Source organism: Crocuta crocuta, unplaced genomic scaffold (genome assembly GCF_008692635.1).
Source record: "Crocuta crocuta isolate KB4526 unplaced genomic scaffold, BGI_CrCroc_1.0 scaffold130, whole genome shotgun sequence".
Lineage (NCBI taxonomy): Eukaryota > Metazoa > Chordata > Mammalia > Carnivora > Hyaenidae > Crocuta > Crocuta crocuta.
Window position 1 is genome coordinate 2,687,711 of NW_027527920.1, and position 24,341 is coordinate 2,712,051.

A 24,341-nucleotide genomic window follows, 5' to 3' on the forward strand; every position below is an offset into this window, starting at 1 on the left:
CCGCAGGGTGCAGAGGTGCTGGGAAGGCAGTAGCTGTCTTGATACAGGTTAACCCTTATCCTCAGGCACCCTGAGGAAGTGGGTCTCTAAAAACTGCAGCTGGGGACATTTTATTGGCTAATTTGGACCAAAGAGGAGAGGACCGAAACAAGGGCCTCTCCCTTTTGCTCTTGTGGGTAAACTGAGTGAAGTGGCCATTGCCCTGCACCTCCTTTTATGTCTTCTGCAGTAGAGGCCTCTAACATAAGGGCACTGTAGGGAGACCCCAGGTACGGCTCCCAGTTTCCAGAAAATGTATCTCTTGGTTCTCTTTGTCCCCATCCGTTTGCCGATGTCTTATCCCCTTGACAAAGGAGGACTAAGTGCTGGAGAGAGGTTTGGAAATGGAACTGAATCTGGCTTGCACCTTCCCCCTCTAGATCCCCTCCATGAGCCAGGCCCCACCTGGTGGGACGAGGGAGGGGTCCTGCAGGCCAGGTAAGATGGCGGGACAGGGCTTTGGCCCCATTCCCAAGCCCAGGTCGTTGTCACATCGCACCACTCTGAGCTTTACTGTCTTGCTTCCCCACTTCATTCTGGCCATCTTCGGTCCCTCCGCAGGACCCAACTCTGGGAAAAGCATGAAAGCATTCTTGCTCCCAACAGCCCGACTATCCAGTTCAAAATACCTCCCTTCGGGGCTCCTGGGTGGCTTAGTCGGTTAAGCGTCCGACTTTCCCTCAGGTCATGATCTCGCGGTTCGTGGGTTCGAGCCCCACGTCGGGCTCTGTGCTGACTGCCAGCTCAGAGCCTGGAGCCTACTTCAGAGTCTGTGTCTCTCTCTCTGACCCTCCCCTGCTCACGCTGTCTCTCTCTCTCCTAGAAATAAATAAATAAAATAAAAAAAAAATAAGAACAAAATACCTCCCTTCGTTAGTGTGGGGAGAAGTTGAAACCTGCCCAGGAGCTCAGAGTCGGGAGGGTTTGGAGGAGGTTGCTGCAGAGGGCTCCGAGACTGGCAGGGCTGAAGAGGAAGAGCCTGGAGGGAACCCAAGGTCTGCGCTGCGAGGAGCACGAAGTGCAGACCGAGGCCGGGCCACCGAGACTTGCGGGTCCGGAGGTGGGAGGGGTAGAATCTGCGCAGAGCCCGGGGCGTTCCAGGGGGAGTAACAGCCAATAGGCGNTGGGCCCTCGGGGCGGAGGCGGGCCGGAGGGTGCCGGATCCGGCCGCGCGGTCCCAGGCGCTAGCAGGAGGCGCCGCGATGACCGCTCTGAACCGGGGCGAGGCCGCCGAGGCGGGCAGGTAAGGAGCTGCGGCCAGCGGGCTGGGCTCGGGGCTCTGGGGGCCGAGGGAACGCTTCCCCGCGGGGCGAGGCGGCCTCGGGGGACCCTGCGCCTGGGTGCAATCTTCCCGCGGGGCAGGCACTTCCCGGCCACCAGAATTTGGGCTCGGCTCCAGAGCTTTGCTGCGCGGGCCCGGGCGCCCCCGGGGGACTGCGAGGTGTTGATGAGGGGGCAGGTGGCCCTGCTGTGTGCACTCCGTACCTGGGGCATGAGAGAAGTCTGGGCGGCATCAGGATGGTGGAGGGCACTCTCCTTGGGACGCTTCTTACCGCGTCTCCGATACCATCGCTATTCATTCATTCGTGTGTTCATTCATTTTCTCATTCATTCATTCCCCAGACAAATCGATTCCCTTGTCCTGCCTGCCCCTCACCCCAAGTCGGACGCTTCCCTGATGGTCCTCAGAGGGGTCAGCCTCTCTCCTTTCCCAGCCGGGTCTGCAATTGTAGTGGCCCGCGGCGGCCCAGGAGGCAGCGTGGAGCTGTCCCAGCACGACTCGGCCGCACCCGTGCGCCAGGCCCGTCCCGGTCGGGCGCGCTGGGGCCGATCTCTTAGCCTGGAGATCTGATCCAAAGTCACCTTAGGAGGAAGGAAAGTTCTTGCAGCTGGGGAAAGAGCAAGGAGGCTGGGCAGGCTGGAGCTGGCGTTTCAGGTGACAGCAAGAATTGTGGTCTCTGCCCCTTGAGCTCTTGGGGTGCCGTGGGCTGAGATTATTTAGGGAAGACAGAGGCAGCCAACGAAGCTGTAAGTTCCTGCCCATGCCCAGGTCCCAAGCCCCACAGTCTGAGCTCTGGAGGGCAGCCTGGTTCCCCTGGCCAGCTAGCACTAGGGAAGGTAGGGTGAATGCGTGAATCCTGTGCCCACCCCACACAGATTTCTGGAACTGGCTGGATGCTTTGGTGCTCCCTCTGTCCTGTTTTCAGAGGCTGATGGGTCTGTACCCAGCTGTCATTTACCCTTATTTGTTTGCTGTCTCCCCCTCCTCATGATTGTTTAAGGGTGCCCTGTCCTTGTGGGGTCAGGTTCCTAGAGAATAAGAGAGAGCGCCCTGACCATGTGATATCTTTGTCCCGAAGTCCAGCTTCTTTCAAAGATTTGTGGGGTTGCAGGGAGAGGTGGAGTAGAGGGTGTCCCTCCCACCCTGCAGGGAGAGGGTCAGTATACCCCCCTCCGCCGTCCTCTGATTATAGTGGCTAGAATCCAGTCCATGCCAACAGACACTCTCAGGTTGAGGTTACAGTTCGACGAGGCCAGTTAGGCAGTGACCATCTCTGGGGCAGATGGGCAGGTCTAGGGGGCAAAGCAGACAGACGCTGCCCCTGAGTTTCCGGAAGAGTTTCTGCTGGGACCAAATCAAAGTCTCTTCCTGACTTGCCTTCGGGAGAAATTTCTGAATACCCTAGAGGGAACAGCCTGGGCCCTATCCTTGCCTTGATGTTACAAGTTACTTCCAAGTTTCTGAATTTAGGCGAGTCCTCAAAAGCCTTAATGCAGACCAGAAGGACCTGTGTGTTAATTCATCCACCTAAGATGACCAGCCCCCTGAGGTTGAAAGTCAGCAGTACTCGAGACGGGCTGATGCCAGCCATCCTCCTTGAAGCTCTTCCCAGTGCCTACTTGGGTGACTCTGCCCCATTCTTAACTTGGTTAAGCTGTAGCTTTGGCCCCTGAATGCCACCTACCATATTTATCAGGCCAGCATGAAGACCCTTGCTCTGGGAATCAGAAGTGAGTTCTAAGCCTGACGCTGTTCCTGTTTTGCTAAGACTTGGGAAAAGTCGGGTCCCCTCTCTGGGTCTGCTTTGCTATCATTGTAAGGTAAGGAGACTGGATTGTAGGCTCCCTAAGGGCCTTCTCTATGCTGTCATTCAGTGGTTCTGCTAATTAGCCTCAATTTCCCCTCAGTTTCTAGAGGTATTTTATGTCTTCACATAATTTCTTCTTTGCTATGGCTACTTGTGGAGCATGTGACTCTCAATCTAAGAGTCATGAGTTTAAGCCCCACATTGGGCTTAGAACTTACTTAATAAAAAAAAAAAAAAAGAACTTACTTAATAAACACACACATGCACGCACACGCGCGCGCGTGCGCGCGCACACACACACACACACACACAAGCCCATGAAATCCAAAAACATTCCACTTCGTTGCCCAGTGTCTGAGTTTGAACACCAGAAAATAACTTGCTTTTCTCTTTTCTTGAAAAGTGAAAATAAGCCCTACAATTTTGCAGCCATCTCTGGTGCCAAGTCTAAGTTTGTCACGAGGTCAGGCTTGGCCACTGTGCTGCTATTCACCTTGGTTGCAGGGCATCAAGCTGTCACCACCTGTTATCACCAACCTTTGGAGCTTTGAAAATCCCCCAAATGTTTACTAATATGGGAAAGGAAGGAGGCGGGGAGGGCAGAAGTCCCTGAGAATGGAGCTTCCTATGTCATAAGAAGTAACTGTCCCCCATTCCCTGGATGCCCCCACCCAAGGAGTACCTGCCTGCCACAGCACAGATTCTAGAAGGAAGGCTTTTTTCCCCAAGAATGTAAGCCTCTACAGGGTAAACTGGTTCCTCCCTTCTCCCTACCACAGCTGCACATTTTTAGTGGTTTAGAAATGCTTAGTCATAAATTAGGACTGGAATTTTAATAACCCATGGAGGTTAGGGTGTCTGGGTGGCTCAGTTGATTAGCAGCCAACTCTTGCTTTGGGCTCAGGTCATGATCTCACAGTTGGTGGGATTGACACCCCGCATTGGGCTCTGTGCTGACAGCAAGGAGCCTGCTTGGGATTCTCTCTCTCCTCTCTCTGCCCCTCCTGTGCTTGCTCTCTCAAAATAAATAAATACACCTTTAAAAAATCCTATTAATAACCCACGGAGGTTGAACCCCTCTTCAAACTTAGTCCTAAAAGAGTGTTTCCTTGTGGGGTACCTGGGTGGCTCAGTCAGTTGAGCATCTGCCTCTTGATTTCTGCTCAGATCATGGCTTAGGTCATGATTCCAGGTGGGATCCAGCCCTGCATTGGGGTCCTAGCTGAGCATGGACCCTGCTTGGGATTCTTTCTCTCTCTGCTCCTCCTCCTCTCTCTCTCTCTCTCTCTCAAATAAATAAAATGAAGGTGCGCCTGGGTGGCTCAGTCAGTTGAGCAGCCAACTTCGGCTTGGCTTCGAACTAAGGTTCGTGAGTTCAAACCCTGCATCAGGCTCTGTGCTGACAGCTGGGAGCCTGGAGCCTGCTTCGGATTCTGTGTCTCCCTCTCTCTCTGCCCCTCCTCTGCTTGCACTCTGTCTCTCAAAAATAAATAAACATTAAAAAAAATAATAAAATGAAAAAAAAGTGTTTCCTGATATCTACTAGAAGATCATAGAGTGAATTTTTTTTAAACAGATGTCAACTTCTGGTTGGCACTATTTCTTTTTTAATCTGAACTAAGAAGCACATAAAGAACTAGTTTAAATCAAACACAAATTTCTTATGCTACTAATGGGTTGACATGGCACATCAATGGTATATTAAATAATTGTCAAAATCCTATTGTATTTCATGTCATTGGCATTCCTTTTGTCTCTGACTTAGGGTGAGAGCAATGTGGGTAGTATGCCTGAGCAAACAACTGCAACCAGTTATAAGGAATTTTTTTTCTTTCTTCTGTAGAAAAAAAGCTTAAATATTTCTACTGTGTGTTAACATTAACCGAATTACTCAAAACCTGCCCATACCAACCCAGGCCACACAAAATGCTATTTAAAAATAATTTGTGGAGAGGCGCCTGGGTGGCTCAGTCAGTTAAGCATCCGGCTCTTGATCTCAGCTCAGATCTTGATCCCAGGATCGTGAGTTCAAGCCCCACATCAGGCTCTGTGCGGGGCTTGAAGCCTACTTAAAAAAAATAATAATAGGGGCTTAGTCGGTTAAGCATCCGACTTTCGCTTGGGTCATGATCTCACAGTTCGTGGGTTCGAGCCCCACGTCGGGCTCTGTGCTGACTGCCAGCTCAGAGCCTGGAGCCTGTTTCAGTCTGTGTCTCCCTCTCTCTCTGACCCTCCCCTGCTCACGCTGTCTCTCTCTCTCTCTCTCCTAGAAATAAATAAAAACATTTAAAAAAATAATAATAGTTTTTGAATTTTATAGGACTATCCAGAAATTTTATTTTAAAACAACCCAGCGACAATACCTCAGAATTGATACTCATATGGGGCTTCCTTGATTACTAAAGAAGTTGAAAAATGCTGGTATTTTTCATTGTTAAGTCTCCTTATTGTGGAAAATTTCAAACATATATAAAAGGAATAGGCTAATAAGCAAGATGCACCCATCACCCAGCTTCAGCAATTACCAAGTTATGGGCCAACCTTGTTTTGTTTATACCTTTCCCCTCTCTCACTGCTGGATTATTTTGAAGCAAACTTAAGATATTATTTCATCTACAACCGTTTCAGTGTGTATTTATAAAAGGTAAAGCCTTCAAAAAAATATAACTAGAGGGGCACCTGGGTGGCTCAGTCAACTGAGTGACTGACTCTTGATTTTGGCTCAGCTCATGATCTCATGATTTGTGAGATAGAGCCCTGTGTCCAGTTTTGCGCTGACTGTGCAAGGCTTGCTCGGGATTCTCTCTCTCTCTCCGTCTCAAAATAAATACATAAACTTAAAAATAGATGTATGTATATGTAACTGCAATACTGTTGTCACACCTAAAAACAGTAACTCCTTAAAATCATCAATGAGTTAGCATTTAAAGTTCCCCCATTGTCTAATAAATGTCTTTGTACCATTTGTTTATTTTACTAAGGATCTGAATGAGGTTTAATGAAATTTGTTAACATATTGAATCTCCATATCTTTATTTTAATAACCTTTTGTAATCTATTCGTTCCCCTTCGATTTCTTTTTTTTTTTTTCCTTGCGATTTGTTTGTTGAAGAAATCAGGTTACTTGTCCAATACCATTTCTCAGTTTGTTGGTGGTGTTCAAAATGTTCCTCTGACTCCTGTATTTCCTATGACTTGAGAGTTGGATCTGGAGATTGGTCAGGTTCAGGAGGCATTAAGCATCTGAGGAAGCACATAAGGGCTGGCTATTTCCCTTTGGGGGATGTGAGCAGCCACTGATGATTATGTCACTTAGACACAGATTCATTAGGAGCTGCCACATGGTATTGCTCTAGTTCTTTCACTTCTTCATCATTTATTAGCTTGAATCTTTCTATAAAGAAATATTCCCTCTGCAACAATTTGGTCACTGAGTTATAGCTAGTACTAGAAAGGCAATGAATTTTTCCCCTTTTTTCCCCTTTTATTTTTAAGTTTCCAAAAGAAGAGATGGGTTCCTAGTATTCACCAAAGGCAACTGATGAGTCATTTTGTATTATTATGATCTTGTGGATTTAAATATATTTGATGTGTCTTAGTCCATTGCAGACATCAGGCTTCTTGATGCTCAGATTGTCCCGTCTTTGTCCCATCTTCAGTTTGGCTCTTGGGAACTTGTGTCCTGTCTTTGATGGTTTCCTTGCTTTCTGGCAGGATTAGATATTTTAGGCTCCTTTGTGCATTCCCTGCCCCAAACATCGAGCCAGCCATTTCTCCCAAGTGCTGCTTCCTTTCAGTGGGAAATAATATTTAGAGACCACAATCTAAGCACCAGGGGTGTTCATTGCTAGCTGAGTGTTTATTATTTAGAGTAATCACTTTTGGAGTCCAAATTTAATTTTTATTTATTTATTTGAGAGAGAGTGAGAGAGAGAATCCCAAGCAGACTTCATGCTCAGTGAGAAGCCCGACACGGGGCTCCATCCCACAACTCTGGGATCATGACCTGAGCCAAAATCAAAAGTTGGTCGCTCAACCAACCGAGCCGCCTGGATGCCCCAGAGTGTTTATTTTCAACGCATTTTGATGCTGATCAAACTAAGGTTGTGTTTCCTATCATTTTGAAAATGATAGGCTCCATTAAAAATCTAATAGAAGTGGAATGCTCCAGAAACCTGTCCCTTTGTTCAGACACAACAATTTTGCCCCCAATCCCAGGAGTTCACAGACCCTCCCTGCAAGCCGTGCCAGGAATCCAAGATTCATTAGACTGTCAACTGGCGTCCATAATGATGGAAGAAGACTTGGGAGGACTGGAAATAACCAGCTGGCCTCATGTGAATGTAGCGAGTAGGGACAGCTAATGGGTCTCGTAATATGAGACCCAGGAGAAGAGAGGATCGGAGTGGTGGAGTAGTCATGGCCGAGACTCTGCCCTGGTCACACCTGCAGTGGAGACCTAGTTTTGTCAAGGAAGGAACAGGATGACAAAAGTTTGTTCCTTGGTGAAGGATTACTTGTTAGAATGAGGACCATTTGGGTGTTGGAAAGAACTTTCTAGCAGGACTTTCTGCATGACACGCCTGATGGATGCTATTCACATGGCAGGTACACATCTTTAAATTCCTTGTGCCTGATTGCGACTTTACCTTTTCTTTCACTCCCTGGACTATTTATTTTCTTATACCCAGCTTCTTGATATGGGTGACACCGAACAGTTTTCTTTTTTTCTTTTAAGTCATTCCCAGAATGCGTAGTCACTGTGATAGAATATTAGGAATGGGCTGAGCCAAAGACCTGGATTCAAATCCTTTCTCCACTGCTGAGTTACTCCTGGCTCTGAGTCTTCCCTTTCTTCATCCATAAAAGAGAGTCACATCTGGCCCACTTCAAAGGTTGTCAGACTGTGTAATGGCCGGAGACACAGGTGGTGCTAACTAACCAAAAGTTAGTTTCTCAGCAACGCTTCCAGCTTTGAGAATCTGAGACCGCACCTCTCTGATGATCCAGCCCCAGCTTTGAGGAATCTTGGTCTGTTTCCTTTTAAAGGTGCAAAATGTATCTTTCTGAAATAAACTTTATATTTGGTGATGATTGTAGATTCACATGGTCTCATGTACCTTTTACCAGTTTCGTCCAGTGGTGACATCCTGCATAACAAGACCACCGGAACACAACCAGAAAACTGACATTGATAGAACCCATTGACCTTATTCAGATTTTGCCTGTTTTACGTGAACTCATGTGTGTGTGTGTGTGTGTGTGTGTGTGTGTGAGCGCACACGCGCGTTTAGTTTTGTGCAATTTATCACATGTGGGGATTTGGTAAAGTTCATTAAAAAAATTTTTTTTTGTATGTCTATTTTGAGAGACAGAGACAGAGAGCGAGTGGGGGAGGGGCAGAGAGAGAGAGACAAAGAATCTGAGGCAGGCTCTAGGCTCTGAGCCGTCAGCACAGAGCCCTATGCGACGTGGGCTCGAACCCACAGACTGTGAGATCATAACCTGAGCCGAAGTCGAACGCTTAACCAACTGAGCCACCCAGGCACCCTGCAAAGTTCATTTTTAAAATTAAGGTTTCTTTTTCTGTTGGATTCTAAGGGTTTTCATGTAAGAAGAATGAGGTTTTAGCAATTTGGAATTTCAGAGGTGTTTATTAATATTGCTGTACCCTGGAAACAAGTCTTTTTCTTGCTGTATCCTTCTTCCTTTTTATTCTTTTCACCAAATGAAAATAGTTTATTGTGATCAGAAAAGTCAGGTGAAGTATATACAGAAAAGTATAAAGAAGAAAATGAAAACACCTAAAATCCCAACTTATGGAGAAAAATGTTGGAATTTTGAGTAAGCATCCTTCTCACATATATTTTATTGTTCATGCCATTCCATATAGTGCTTTTCCCAATGCTGTGTAATGCTATCATTTGGTGTTCACATAGACTTAGTTTTAATAAAGAAGTTTTTAATGTTTATCATTTATTTTTGTGAGAGAGAGACAGAGCACGAGCAGGGTAGAGGCAGAGAGAGAGGGAGACACAGAATCTGAAGCAGGCTCCAGGCTCTGAGCTGTCAGCACAGAGCCCGACGTGGGGCTCGAATCCACGAACTGCGAGATCATGACTTGAGCTAAAGTCGGAAGCTTAACTGACTGAGCCATCCAGGCAATCCTAATAAATAAGTTTTTTTAAAGTTTATTTATTTTGAGAGAGAGGGGAGAGGGAGGGATGGGGTGAGAGAGAGGGAGAGAGAGAGAGAGAGACAGAAAGAGAGAGAGGGAGAGAATCCCAAGCAGGCTCTATGCTGTCAGCGCAGAGTCCAACAGGGGGCTCAGTCTCATAAATGTGAGATCATGACCTGAGTCAAAATTAAGAGACAGACATTTAATCAACTGAGGCTCCTAGGAACTCCAATAAGTAAGTTTTAATAAATAACTGGATAAATATCATTTCAAGGGGCACCTAGGCGGCTCAGTCAGTTAAATGTCTTGACTCTTGGTTTTGGCTCAGGTTATGATCTCGTGGTTGGTGGGTTCAAGCAACAAATCAGGCTCCAAGGTGACGGCGCTGAGCCTGCTTGGGACTCTCTCTCGCCTTCTCTCTCTGTGCCTTCTTCCACTGGTGTGCTTGCACTCTCCCTCAAAATAAACTTAAAAAAATGTTAATTGTTACATAGCCTTCCATTCCAGGAAGGAATAAACCACAATTTCTTCATGCCCTATTGTTTTTTTCTTCTAACTACACTTCACTGAACATTCTTATACATTTAAATTTGTGTCCAGTTCTTTCCTAAGAGTAAATTGTTAGAGGTAGAATGTATGGGTCTGATGGGCATCTGTGTATAAATATATGCACCTTTTCTCACACTGCCCTTCCACACAGTAGTGGGTGAGACTGGCTAATCGCCAACATGTTGATCAGCAGTAGATAGTATTAAACTTTTAAGCCTTTGAACCTTAATAAGTGAAAAAGGAGATATCATTTCTACCTTTTATTTTTAGAGATCTTTATTGTTTTTGCTGGTTTTGAAAGTATTACATGCCTGTTATAATACGTTTAAATAAAACAAACTTTAGAGAGCAAAAATCACCCCATAATTCTCACCCGAGATATAATTACTGTTGTTTGATAATATACCCTTAAGTATAGATTTTTAAATTTTACGAATGGATTAATTATATCTTACTTATTAATCTGTATGAACTTTTCACTAAACAACACATTTTGGACTTTTTTTTCCCCTCCAAGCCCATGCATCTATATACTCCACTATTTTAGTCAATCACATAGGAATCTATTATATTGATAAAATATTATTAGGTATTTCCACTTGTTTCACCATAATTCTTAACCATATGCATATAAATTTTTGCCTATTTTTGCATTTATTTCCTTATACCAAATTCTGTGAGATGGAGTTGTTGAATCAAAGGATTTGTTTATTTGTAACATATCCTTGGTGGTACTGAGAAGTATAATTTTCTAAGTGTTTACCAATAAGATAGTCATGAGAAATATTTCTTTTGTGATTTGCCTGTTCAATATTCCTTGCTCACTTTTAAATATATTTTTATTTTATTTTTTATTTTTTAAAAATTAATATACTTATTTTGAGAGACAGAAAGAGTATGAGTGGGGGAGGGGCCAAGAGAGAGGGAGAATCCCCAAGCAGGCTCCACACTGTCAGTGCAGAGCCTGAGGTGTGCCTCGAACTCCTGAAACTATGAGATCATGACCTGAGCCAAACCCAACAGTCAATGCTTAACCAACTGAGCCACCCAGGTGCCCCATCTTTGCTTACTTCTCTGTTAGATTGTTTACTTCTTCTTATTGACTTGGATGTACTCATTATATGTTTAAAAATATCAATTCTTTGTTTAAATTTTGACGTACAAAACTTTTAATTTTACGCAATTAAATCTTTTATGTGTTCTGGGGTTTATATCTTGCTTTCAGAAAGATCTTTCCTGGAGCGCCTGGGTGGCTTACTTAGGTTCAGCATCTGACTTTAGCTCAGTTCACGATCTCACAGTTCTTGAGTTTGAGCCCCGCTTCGGGCTCTGTGGTTGACAGCTCGGAGCCTGGAGCCTGCTTCGGGTTCTGTGACTCCCTCTCTCTCTGCCCTTCACTCGCTTATTCTTTCTCTCTCTCTCTCTCTCAAAAATAAACATTTAAAAGAATTTTTTTAAAAGAAAGATCTTTTCTCACATTTTAACAGTCTCCTCTATTTTATTTTGGTTCTTCTTTGATTTAGAAAATATTTGGATGTTTAATCTGCTTGGAATTTATTTTTGTGAATTGTGTAAGACAGCCAATTGCCCCAATACCATTTATTGGACAATCCATTCTTCTCTTACTTACTTGAAACACCTTTTTTATCATGTGCTAAATTCTTAGATGCCCATAGATCATGTTCTGGACTCCCTGTTAGGATCTATTAATCTTTCCTAAGCCAGTAAATATCACGGTATTTTGATTGCTCTAGCTTTGTAGTTTCTTCTGACATCTGGTAAGGCAAGCCCTTGCATTAAATTTGAGATAAATTAGCTTCTTTAAAACTCTGAATCTTCCCACTCAAGAACATTTATTCAAGTCTTCTTTTTTTTTTTTTCCATGCAAGTCTTCTTTTATGTCATTTAAAAAAATGTTTGTGGTTTTCTTCTCTTGGACTTTCTACACTTTAAAAGTTATTTTGGGGGCTTCTGGGTCACTCAGTGAGTTAAGTGTCAGACTTCAGCTCAGGTCATGAGCTGTGGTTCAGTGGGTTCGAGCCCCAGGCACCGCTCTGTGCTGACAGCTTAGAGCCTGGAGTCTGCTTTGGATTCTGTGTCTCCTCTCTCTGATCCTCCCCTGTTCATGTTCCGTCTCTCTCTCTCTCTTTCTCTCTCAAAAATAAATAAACATTAAAAAATAAGAAATAAAAGTTTATTCTTGGGTATTTTATATGTGTTATTGCCATATGAAAAGAATCATTTTCCCAAATATATTTTATAACTTTTGTATATTTTATTATATATGTATATTGTGGGTCTACAGAGAAATGAATGACTTTTATATTCATCCTATAAGTCCTAGAATAATGAACTCCATAAGAGTTCAGTATGTGTCTATTCCCATCACAGTTCTGCCTGGCCCAGTCCCCAAATATAAGAATGTCTGGGCCGCTTTATGTTATTTTGTTTTGTTTTTTTTCCCAGTTGATTATGTGTCCTCAAGATAGTTTATCTCACCATCTTTCAAATAAAAATTCTCTCTTTTCTGGGGGGCGCCAGGCTGGCCAAGTGGGTGGAGCATGAAACTCTTGATTTCGAGATTCTGAGTTCAAGCCCCACGCTGAGTAGAGAGCTTAACATAGAAGCATTTAAAATAAAAAATGAAATTCTTTTCAGTATCCAAACCTTTTCTTTCGTTTTCTTGCCTTTGTGCAATGGCTACAACCTCCAGGACACTGTTGAATAATAGGGGCGAGAGCAGGCATTACTAGGGGGTTTCCACCAGTTAGACAATCTGGAGTTCTCCCTGGAGGAAGAGGTACCAGGAGTTCCCCCCCCACCCCGTCGCCGCCAGCTCCTTTAGACTAGATCATCGCTCTGGAACCTGACTGAGCCGCAGCACAGCCTGTGGAAGCCGAGTTGTTCACAGCCCGCAGCAGGGCACCAGCCAGACCTCGCTTTGGAGCATCCCAAATGCAGACCAGCTACCGAGTTGGGTCGCGGTCACCGATCCAGGAGGGGGGTCTCGGGTGGGGCGCTGGACCCTTTTTCAGGGAGGCCCGGAGGTGCGNCAGGCCGCCGCCCTGGGGAGCTGGCGCGAAGTGCGGGGCTGGAATTCCGGGTGTGGCTGCCCTCTGGCGCCGGGTGACCCGGGGCTTCTCAGCCTTTGCTGAGGGAGGCGGCGTAAAGGGACCGGTGGTTCTCGTCTGGGGTGGAGGAGCCGCAGGTGAGGGTGCTGGGGAGGGGTGGACCCGGGAGGGGGCGTGCAATCCCTTCTCCCCTCCTCCGGCATCTCTGCCGGCTCTCGCTGGTGGCAAGGCAGGATCCGACAGGTCGGTGTGGTGCTGAGCTGGCCCGTGACCTGTGCGGGGCAACAACCTCACTGGTACTTAGAGGCCTGTCCTCACTGTCCATCCCTGGGATGCACTCACCATCCTGGGAGGAAGGAGGAGCAGGCCTTTAGCACCTGGATTCGGACCCCCACTACCCCGCGGAGATTGTCCCTGGCTGGAGTCACCCCTCCTGTCCTCGCTGCGGAAGTGACTGCCTTCACTCTTCCTCATCCTTGCCTCTCAGCAAGCTTCACAGATTCCCATTCCTCCTTTTGAAACTACATGCCTTTGGCTTCCACGACAGCCTGTATCCCTGGCGTTCTTCCTACCTCTTGGCTCATTCTCTCCTAGTCTCCTCCCCCCGGGACACTCTCCTCCGTGCAATCTTTAATGCCACGCCTCTTCAGGTCCAGGATCGATCTCCTCCCTCTCCCCTTCCTTGAGATGTAATTCACATACCATAGAATTCACGCTTTTAAAGTGTACAATTCAGTGGCTTTTAATGTATTCACCAAGTTGTGTAGCCATCACCACTAATTCCAGAACAGTCTCATCACCCCAAAAAGAAATCCTGTGAGCATTAGTCACTTCCCATTTCTTTCCCCTTCCCCCCAGCACCTTGGCAACCACTAATCTACTTTCTGTTGCTATGGATTTGTCAGTTCTCAGCATTTCCTGTACATGGACTCATACAGTACGTGGCCTTTGGTAACTGGCTTCTTTCACTTAGAATGTTTTTAAGATTCATTCAGATCGCAGCTTGTATCAATGCTTCACTCCTTTTTATGACTCCATAATATTCCATCGTGTGGATATGCCACAGTATATCTGTTCATCACTTGTTGGGTATTTGGCTTGTTTCCATCTTTTGGCTAATTATCATAACGCTGTGAGCATTCTTGTACGAGATTTGTGTGGACATGTTTTCAGTTCTCTTGGGGTGTATACGTAGGAGCGCTATATAACTCTGCGGTCAACCATTTGAAGAGCCACCAAACTGTTTTCCAAAGCAGCTGTACCATTTTACATTCCCACCAGCAACCTATGAGGGTTCCTATTTCTCCACAGCCTACCAACATCTAATATTGCCTATGCTCTCCTAGTGTGTGTGTGAGGCGGTATCTATTTGTGGTTTTGATTTGCATTTCCCTGATGGCTAAGGATGTTGAGCATCTTTTCATGTACTTATTGGTCATTCAACATCGCTTTTGGAAAAATGCGTATTCAAACATTTGTCCGTTTTTAGTTGGGTCATTTGTCTTTATCGTTCAATTTTAAGAGTTCTTTTTTAAAAAAATTATTTTGATTGTGGTCAAGAAAAACATAACATAACATTTACCATCTTAACCATTTCTAAATGCATTTGTGCGGTTCATTAGGTGTTAAGCACCTTCATATCATTGTGCAACCAACCAGTCTCCAGAGCTTTTTCATCTTGCGAAACTGAGATACCCATTAAATACCTCTCCATCTTCCCCTCCCTCCAGGCCCTGGCAACCACCTTTCCACTCTCGGTTTCTTTGAATTGGATACTCTAGGTACTTCATATAAGTGGAATCATATTTGTCTTTGGTAACTGGCTTATTTAACTTAGTAAAATATCTTCAAGATAGTCGGAGTTCTTTATATTTTCAGGATATTAGTCACTTATCAGATATACGACTTGCAAATACTTTCTCCCATTCTGTGGGCTGCCTTCACTTTCTTGATGATATCATTAGCAGCACAAAAGTTTGCAGTTTTGGTGAGGCTCAATTTATCTTTTCTTCTGTCTTGTGCTCTCTGTGTCCTATCTTAAGAGAAGGTTGCCTAATCAAAGATCACAAAGATTTACACTTGTTTTCTTTCTTTTCATGTTTTTATTTATTTTTGAGAGAGAGAGAGGGAGAGAGAGAGACAGAGACAGAGAGACAGAGTGTGAGCGGGGGAGGGGCAGGGAGAGAGGGAGACACAGAATCTGAAGCAGGCTCCAGGCTCTGAGCTAGCTGTCAGCACTGAGCCCCACGCAGGGCTTGAACCCACGAACAACCGTGAGATAATGACCTGAGGCGAAGTCAGACACTTAACCGCTTAACTGACTGAGCCACCCTGGCGCTCCCACCCTCGTTTTCTTTTCAACGTCTTGTGTTAACTCTGACATTTTTGAGCTTATTTTTATATATAGTGTGCGATAGGGGGTCCGTGTTAATTCTTTTGCATGTGAATATCTAGTTGTCCCAGCACCATTTGTTGAAGAGACTACTCTTTCTCCTATTGACTTGGTTTTGGCACCCTTGTTGATAGCTTCTCTTCTTTGTGTATCCACTTTCCCTGGGGGATCTTCCTAGCTCCTGTATTCATTCATGGGCCAGTAACTCAGAAATTCATCCCTTGAGCCTTGACCTTTCTCCTGAGCTCCCTACTCATGTATAGCTTGACATCTCCACTTAAATGTTTCTCACCCATCTTCGAGACTGAACTCATGATTCTTTCCTTCAAATATGCTCTTTTTCCAACATATTTTTCACTGTTTCATCTCAGCAAAGCAGAGTAGTATCCTCTTTTCTTAAGCCAGAAATCTACAGTTGTATTTGGCACTTTCCTCCTTATATCCCATATCCATCGGGTCCCCAAGTCAGGCTGATTTTTATTTGGCAATATATATCCTGAGTCCATCCCTGGCCCTCCATCTCCACTGCCACTAAGTCTGAGACATCATCTCTCTGACAGAATACAGTCTCCTAGCTGATTTGTCTGCATGGAATATTTTACACGTATACAAAAAAGAAAAGATTGTCGGGTGGATACCCATGTATCCATCACCCAGCTGCAATAACCATCAACAGAAGCTTGTCCCTATTTCCTCGATATTCACCTGTACTCCTCTTTCTCCACCTCCTTTGGGTTACTTTGAAGCAAATCTATATGTCAGAGTGATCTTTTTTAATTTTTTAATTTAAGTAATCTCTACACCCTATGCCCCCATACTCATGCCCTCAGACTCATGACCCTGAGATCAAGAGACACATACTCTTCTTCTGACTGATGCAGCCAGGTGCCCCTCAGAGTGATTGTTTAAGATACAAAGTTGATTATATATTTCCCCATTACTGATTCCCCATTGCTTTTAAGAAAATGATAGAAACCCTTCCTGGGGTCCACAGGACCCTGAGTGATCTAGCCCTGCCATCCTCTCCAGCCTCATTGCTCACCATTTTACTACTTCCACCCTCCAGACACAAAGGCTCTGTTTATGTTCTTCATACGTGCTACACACCTCTGGCCTCGGGGCCTTTGCGCATCCATCATAAACCCTCTACAATAACTCCTATCTCACTCCCTCCAACTATCCTCCCCATCTGATTAGCATCCATCAGCTATCAGCTCAAAATGGCACTGCTTCTTTTTTTTTTTTTAATGTTTTTTTATTTATTTCTAGGAGAGAGAGAGAGAGACAGCATGAGCAGGGGAGGGTCAGAGAGAGAGGGAGCCACAGACTCTGAAACAGGCTCCAGGCTCTGAGCTGGCAGTCAGCACAGAGCCCGACGCGGGGCTCGAACCCACGAACCGCGAGATCATGACCCAAGCGAAAGTCGGACGCTTAACCGACTAAGCCACCCAGGCGCCCCAAAATGGCACTGCTTCTTAGGGAAATCTTGCCTGTTTTCCAGGACGGAGTCTGGACTCCCTGATAGAGGTCCTTATTACACAGTTATAATTACGTATTGATTTATATAAATATTTGCTTCATGTCTGCCTCTCCCACCAGGCATTTTGGGGATAGTAGTTTGCCTTATCCCTCTTAGTATACACAGCACTTACACAGAACTGAGCAAATAGCAGACATTTAAGGTGTTTGTAGGAGGGAGGCAGAGAGGCTGGCGGCCCTTTGAGGACAGCGATCCTGCCAGCCTCTCCTGGGACAGGGGTTCTTCCGATCACAGAAGCGTCGGTGGCCATTTGCAGTTCACTCGGTTCTTGGCTCTGCTTTGTTCTTCCCTCAGACAACGTTTGCTTTCCTTCCTGGGGGTGAGGCTTTATTGTCCCTTTGTAGAGAGAAGCTAGGTCCAGAGAGAGAGTGTGACCTCTTGAATTCCCCTCAACAGTGAGAGGTACTTCCGGGCCTGCCTCTCTGTCTTCCTGCCCCCAAACCCAGGCTCTTTCAGGACCCTAAGACTCCTGCAAACCTGCCTGTGCCCGGGAAGAGCCTGGAGGCTGCACGAAGCCAGAGGGATTCTGAGGTGGCTGTCACAGGATGGTTGGAATGGGGTGCGTTGGATGGCATCCGTGGATGGACAGAACGGACTTGTCCCAGGGGTAGCCACGCCCCCTGGCAGCCTTGGGGCGTCTGAGCGGCTGAGGCTGCCTGTGGGCCCTCCCTCGGCAGGCCCAGCCGAGGGTGGCCACCAGGAGCACAGGGGTGCTCTGTTTCTTAATGAATGCAAGTCTGTTTTTAGACCTGAATGACCAGCTTCTTGTCTGGAAATGGCCAGGCCCTAACTGGCCGGCCAAGAAAAAGTGGTCTGTGACCAGGTCCAGGGATGCCAGCTCAAACAGATGCTGCGACAGCAGTGGGCACCAGGGGGTGAGGCCAGCTACAGGCAGGTTACTCTCTGCCGAGCCAGCCGCCTGCTCCACGGTGGCCTGGGCTGCATGAGAAATCCTGGACATCCCCGGAGCAGAGCTTCCGTGTTTCAGCTGTTTTGTCCCATCTGTCGCCCCGGTGACTGCTCTCACTCTGCAGGCCTTTGAGCTCTAGCCAGGAAGGGGGCAGCCACTCCTGGCCTCAAACCCTTGGTGGAGGAAGGGAGGGGGAAGGATGCCGCACAGGGCTGGGCCCAAGTTGTGGGAGAGCTTCCAGCCCCCCACACCACCCCCCGTCCCGGGTGGGAACAGTCACTGGGTGTGGCCCAGGTGCAGAGAGGGCCCTGCCCATGGAGGCTCTCTGGCTGAAGTCCCAGGGGAAAGATTCAGTCATGCGGGACGTGTGTGGAGCTTTGGGGTGCCGTTTGGGGCCCGGCCATGCCTCCGTCTCTGCTTCCCTTGGGCAGCTGAACCTCTAGGCATCCTTCAAGGGACCTGAGGGGACACAGAGCTCTTAGTGGGGCTGGCAGGGGGGTCGAGGCTCAGTGGAGAAGGCTGTGAGAACCGGCCCCCTCCCTCCGCCTAGGCCGTGAGCTCTCGGATCCCCACAGCAGCCCTGAAGATCTGCAGGTCAGCGAGGGGATTTTCCCCATTTTGTAGGGGAGCAGACCCAGAGGAAGGTGACTGGGAGCCACCCAGGAGGTCAAGGGCAGCCAGAAGCAAACTCAAGTGACTTGCTCTCACTCCAGCTCTTGTGCTTGTGTTCCAAGGTCCCAGTGCAGCCGAACAAACTACACAAAGGGGCTTTTTAGCCGGGAGCGTTTGTTTATTTCAGTCCACAGTTATTGAGCACTTACTATATGCCTGAAGCTGTGTGCGGCCCCAGGGTGAGAGAGGAATAAGAAAGACAGTCTAGTGGGGAGACAGCCACATAAACAGCACATACGGCAATGAAGATACCTGAGCAGATGGTGTGTGGAGACAAGGTGGGAGGGATACTGGCTGGTACCGGCTGGCCAGGCTTCAGGGAAGTGTCGCGGGATGAGAGCGAGGGGGTCCCCATCTTGCGCAGGAGCAGGTTAGCTAAGCAGGAGTCAGGCGGAGCTGGGAGGGCAGCTCATTAGCACTCCTCCTGAATGCCCAAAAGGAGTCAGCATTTTGATCCTGAATTCCATCCCTGTAAGGACCTGGGCCTTTCTAGTGTGCTGGGAGGGCCCACACCTGGGGGGGAGTTCAGGGAGCAGGGAAGAGTGGATTGGAGCCCTTTATCCATTTAACCTTTAATTAGGGCTTGGCTAAGTAGCTGGGGCTCCACAGACAGACCTGGGCAGTGGGCAGCATCTTGGCTGCCAAGAGTGGGAGATGGGGCCAGGCTTGCTCTCGGCCCTCGCAGCTCCCATCGGGCGGAGGGCCCAGGGGGTTCTGAGATCCCTGTAGGTAGGAGTTCTTGTTGGCGCCAGCGCTCAAAGGGGTCCTTGTTCAGGCTGGACGCAGCCACCCCCAGACGGCTGTGCTAGCTCACATCTCCTCCTGAACAACTAGCTCTCCCAGTTTGTTTGGTTCTTTGAGCAGAGAAGATAAAGGCTTGGTGGGGGGTGGGAGGGGGGAAGGGTTCTGGTCTAGGGAACCCCGCTTCTCAGAGGAGTCCCTGCAGGGCCATCTCAGGCCAAGAGACCCCCTTCAGTCTCTCCCACTGTCCGTCTACTGGGAAAACTTCAGGAAAGGCAGTGCTGGGACACCGGCTGCAGAATTGAAAATTAATGGGCAGAAACGGGGAGCAGACCTTTGCTCTCTCCCATGCACCCCTGCGGCTCTCGGCTCCCTCTTCCCTTGCTGTAGACCCAGCTCCGGGGGCACCTGGAGGTTGTGTTCCAGGGTCCCTGCAGCACACTTCCCTCTGCCCGTTTACACCTCTCATCTCATATGTCCCCGTTGGGATCCATTAGAAACGGAATCGGGCCAAAATTCGTCTTTTCCACCGAAGAGGCTGCTGGTCAACTTACATATGGCTTTGTGTGGGTCTGGAGCACACCGTGGTTCTGCTGGGGGCAGCTAGGGTCACTTGGTACAGACTGTGACATCTTGGGAAGCAGGGCGCCTGGCCCTCCACATCCCCTCTCATTTCAAAGCTGCCGCAATGAGTAAAAGGGAACTTAGCACATTGCGGGCCTAGGTGTTCTCACGCCTGCCCCTGGGAGGAAGGGTTTGTGCCTGTGCTGGCGGCCTGCCCCTCCTGAGTCCTTTGCGGGGGCTGCTGAGTGGGACACCTGGATTGGGACCCAGTGCATGGCCCCCAGTTCACTGAACGCCACCCCCTTACACTCAGGATGGAATTCTGTGTGGGATTCTCTCCCCATTTCTTGTCAGCAGAGACAGCAGCAAAGCAGTGGTCCTACATAAGGAATATCAGCTGAGAAAATAAAGTGAGGGGCGCCTGGGTGGCTCAGTTGGTTAAACATTCGACTTCGGCTCAGGTCATGACCTCACAGTTCGTGGGTTCGAGCCCCGCGTCGGGCTCTGTGCTGACTGCCAGCTCAGAGCCTGGAGCCTGTTTCAGAGTCTGTGACTCCCTCTCTCTCTGACCCTCCCCTGCTCATGCTGTCTCTCCCTCTCTCAGAAATAAATAAAACATTTAAATTTTTTTTAAAAAAAGAAAAGAAAGTGAGGCAACTTCTGTGTAAGAAATAATAGAACTATTTTTTGCAAAAGATGGTTACCTTTTATCTTCAAGTTTTATTTTATTTAACTTTTTAAATTCATTTATTTGATTTGAGAGAGAGAGAGAGAGAGCATGAACTCAGGAGGGGCAGAAAGAGAGGGAGAGACAGAATCCCAAGCAGGCTCCTCACCGTCCGCACAGAGCCCAATGNTGCGAGTGGGGGAGGGGCAGGGAGAGGGAGACAGAGGATCTGGAGCAGGCTCTGCACTGTGAGAACAGAGCCCGACTCGGGGCTCGAACTCAAACCCACCGTGAGATCATGACCAGAGCCGAAATCAAGGATCAGCTGCTTCACCGACTGAGCCACCCAGGCACCCTATCTTTAAGTCTTAGAGTACTGATGATAATCGACACTATTCCAGTTTCCCTTTGGCAGAGCTCTTGTCAACCAGTTTCTGGGCTGTGTGTCAGGACCGTGGCCCTGGGAGGCCTTCGGGAAGGACACAGAGCCAGCCTCTGCCGCACGGAAAGTTGCTTTTACTTCCTTGGCATGAGCTAGTAAATGTGCTCTGTGACCTTACCAGATGAAGGAAATCTCTATTAACAATGTGATTCCTGCCTTGGCAAGGCTTTTCCTGGAACTGCAGAGGGGCAGGGTGAAGGCACCAGAGGGCGAGGGCCCTAGATCCAGAGCTCAGGCGAGAGGATTGACCCTGGATTCCAGGAGCCATGCTTCTCCCTCTGAGCCACACAAGAAGGAGAGAAGCGGGGGCAGGATTCATGCACAGCAGTTTCTAAACACTGGCTGCATATTTAAAATCACCCAAGGGGCGCCTGGGTGGCTCAGTCGGTTTAGTGTTCAACTTCAGCTCAGCTTAAGATCTCATGGTTTGTGGGTTCAAGCCCTGAGTCAGGCTCTGTGCTGACAGCTCGGGGCCTGGAGCCTGCTTCAGATTCTGTGTCTCCCTCTCTCTCTGCCCCTCCCCCACTCACACTCTGTCTCCTTGTCTCTCAAAAACAATCAACATTAAAACAATTTTTTTAATAAAATCACCTGAGGTCCTTTAAAAGCCTGAAACTGAACATATGCCTAACTTATGACACAGCAATTCAAATCCTAAGTGTTTGCCCAGAGAAACAAATACTTGTGTCCACACTACAGGTACTGGAATGTTCCTGGCCACACTTTTTTTTTTAATGTTTGTTTTATTTCTGAGAGAGGGAGAGAGAGAGAGAGAGAGAGACAGTGTGAGCAGGGGAGGGTCAGAGAGAGAGGGAGACACAGAATCTGAAACAGGCTCCAGGCTCTGAGCTAGCTGTCAGCACAGAGCCCGACGCAGGGCTCAAACCCACGAACCGCGAGATCATGACCTGAGCCGAAGTCAGACGCTTAACCGACTGAGCCACCCAGGCGCCCCTGGCCACACTTTGTAACAGGCAAAAACTGGAAATTGCCCAGATGCCCATCTATATAGTAAAACGAATACATCAGTTGTAGTGTGTCCGTGTAATGGAGTTCTAAACATTGGTGAAAATGCACAGTTAACAGCTACACACGACACTGCGGACGAATCCCACAGATGCACTGCTGAGTGAAAGTAGCCACATTAAAGGGTACGTAGGGCATGATTCCATTCATAGAAAGTCTGAAAGGAAGAGGCAGAGACAGCCTGTGCTGTGGAAGCCAAGGTGACGGTTATCTTTGTGGCTTGTGGCTTGTGGCTTGTGGGTGGTGGTGAGACTGGAGGAGTTCTGGGGGCTGGCTTCCAAGCATGTTCTATTTGTGAAATGTGTTGAATTGTACATTTATTTTATGTACACTTTTTAAAAAAAGTTTATTTATTTATGATGAGTGAGAGAGAGATAGCAAGCAGGGGAGGCACAAAGAGAGAGAATCCCAAGCAGGCTCTGAGCTGTCATCCCGGAGCCTGACGTAAGGCTCCATCTCACAAACTGTGAGATCGTGACCTGAGCCGAAATCGAGAGTCGGACGTTTTGCTACCCAGGCGTCCCTCCTATGTATGCTTTTCTATACGTAAACTGTAGTTCAATATGAAGTCGAAAATACGTAGTTACCCACATGCTCCCCCCAGAGACTCAGATTTGATTGGTCTGAGACAGGGCTCAGGCATCATTCTTTGGCTTGTTTTCTTAAAAAGCTCTACATGTGATGCTAATGTGTCCTCAGCAGGCTGCACATTAGACTTGACGGGATGGCCTCCCTTCTCCGTGACGAAGGCGGTGAGCTGTGTGCTAAGCGAGAGGTCGATGTAGATGCGCCATCTCTGTGATCTGTGGGTTTGTGCTTTCAGGGACGTGTTGCCAAGGTGTGTTTTTTGTTTGGAAGAGCTGTCTTCTCGGAGGTGACGGCGCCCAGTGTCCTGGCGGCTGGCCCGGCCTTGAGCAGGGCTGGCAGGCCCCACAGGATGCTCGAATATCTCAAATGTCCACGAGAAGTCAGCTTGGAGACCCCCCCCGAGTTGCCCCAGGGAACCGGCCCGTGACCTTGCAGGCCCAGCTGGCTCAGGCTGCGAGGCCTGGCTCTCTGCTTCAGCGGGGCCGGGTACTCCTGCTGCCGGGCTGGGAGGCTTCCCCTGGGGCTGGGGAGGCTTGAGTGTGGGCACGTGGCAGCCCAGGGGCGTGCAGTCCAGGGAACACGGCAGTGGGGGCCTGAGGGGTTGGGCCTGTGCTTTCTGCGAAGACCATATCCCATCCCTTCCGAGCCACCTTATCCTTTTCTTTTGTCTCTGCCTCCCACCTGAGCTCCCCCTTTGATCAGTCAGCCAGCCTGGACTGCGCGCCTGGTGGTGCCGGGCCAGTGCTGACTGCCTGCTCCCGGCGAGGCTCCCAGAAGAAGGGACGGGTCTGCAGGTGACCCCCGCTGCTCCATTCCGTGTGCCTTTCTTTCCCTTCTGCCTCGCTTTATCCCTCCCCTCTTCCCTCTTGGAGCGTCACCATCTCTCTCTCTCTGTCTCCTTCCCTCGCGGTGGTAGCAAGCACTGGGTGCCTGCTGTGTGCCGGGGACACAGAGATGTATAAGACACACCCCTGGTGCAGCTCAGAGGCAACTGGGGGACAGCTGGATGTGTAAACAGACAAGCACAGTCTGGTGTGGTAAGTGCTGAGACAGCACAGCAAGGACAGAGGGGACAAGGAACCACAGACGAGGGACTGACCAGCTCTGCAGGGGGGAACCAGGGAGGGCTTCATGGAGGAGGTGACATTTGACCGGGGCTTGAGAGATGAGTGGAATTCCCCAGGCGGGCAAGCGTGGGAAGGGACTGCAGGTGTGGAGGGCTGCTGCGGCAAGGAAGCTGGACTCAGGTGAGCCCCAGGAGTGAGGCTGCGAAGGGAAGGAGGCCAGCGGAGGAGGCGAGAGGGAGGTGGAATCGGCAGCGGAGCGGCAGGATCAGGTCGGGGGGGCCCCACGTGGCTCTGTTGGCAGTACGGGTTCGGGGGAGGGCCAGGCGTGGTGAGGAGGCCGCTGCCAGCGCCCAGGGAAAGGGTGATGGTGGCCGGGGCTGGCTGGTGCAGCAGGAATGGACAGAGTAGGTGGTGTCGTGGCGTGGGGTTCAGCAGGGACAGGCTCTTGGGCCCTTGGGGACTGAGTGCTGTGCGGGGTGGGCAGGAGAATGAGCTGAGGCTTCTGGCTTGGGTAACCATGGAGGAAGGAGCCTTTCGGGGATACTGGGTGCTCCGAAGAAAGCGGGTTTGGGGAGATGACACAGGCTGAAGCTCAGGAGGGGAGGAGGTGTCAAGGTCAGAGATTTAGAGGTTTCGATTTGGGAGTATCTGCCCGGTGGGAGCCTTTCGAGCCTGGAGGAAGCTTCCAGAGCAGAGTATGAACATGTCAGGTGTCCTGTGAGACCTGGTTCATGAGTTCTGGGGGAGGCAGCTCCACTCTTGCACCTCTGGGTTCCCTCATTCTCTCTCTGTCCCTCTCCTGCCCC

At 48.5% G+C, this 24,341-nt stretch overlaps 1 protein-coding gene across 2 annotated transcripts in view; it reads left to right on the forward strand.

Moving 5' to 3' along the window:
* Window positions 1–1,203: 1,203 nt before the first annotated feature.
* The window catches only part of GRAMD2A (GRAM domain containing 2A), a 34,325-nt gene continuing 11,187 nt past the window's right edge, over window positions 1,204–24,341 (forward strand). For both annotated transcript variants that reach the window (XM_077748514.1, XM_077748504.1), the window contains exon 1: window positions 1,204–1,282. In XM_077748514.1, coding sequence (XP_077604640.1) covers window positions 1,242–1,282 — 41 coding nt within the window. In that variant the 5' untranslated portion in view covers window positions 1,204–1,241. The remainder of the gene's footprint in view (window positions 1,283–24,341) is intronic.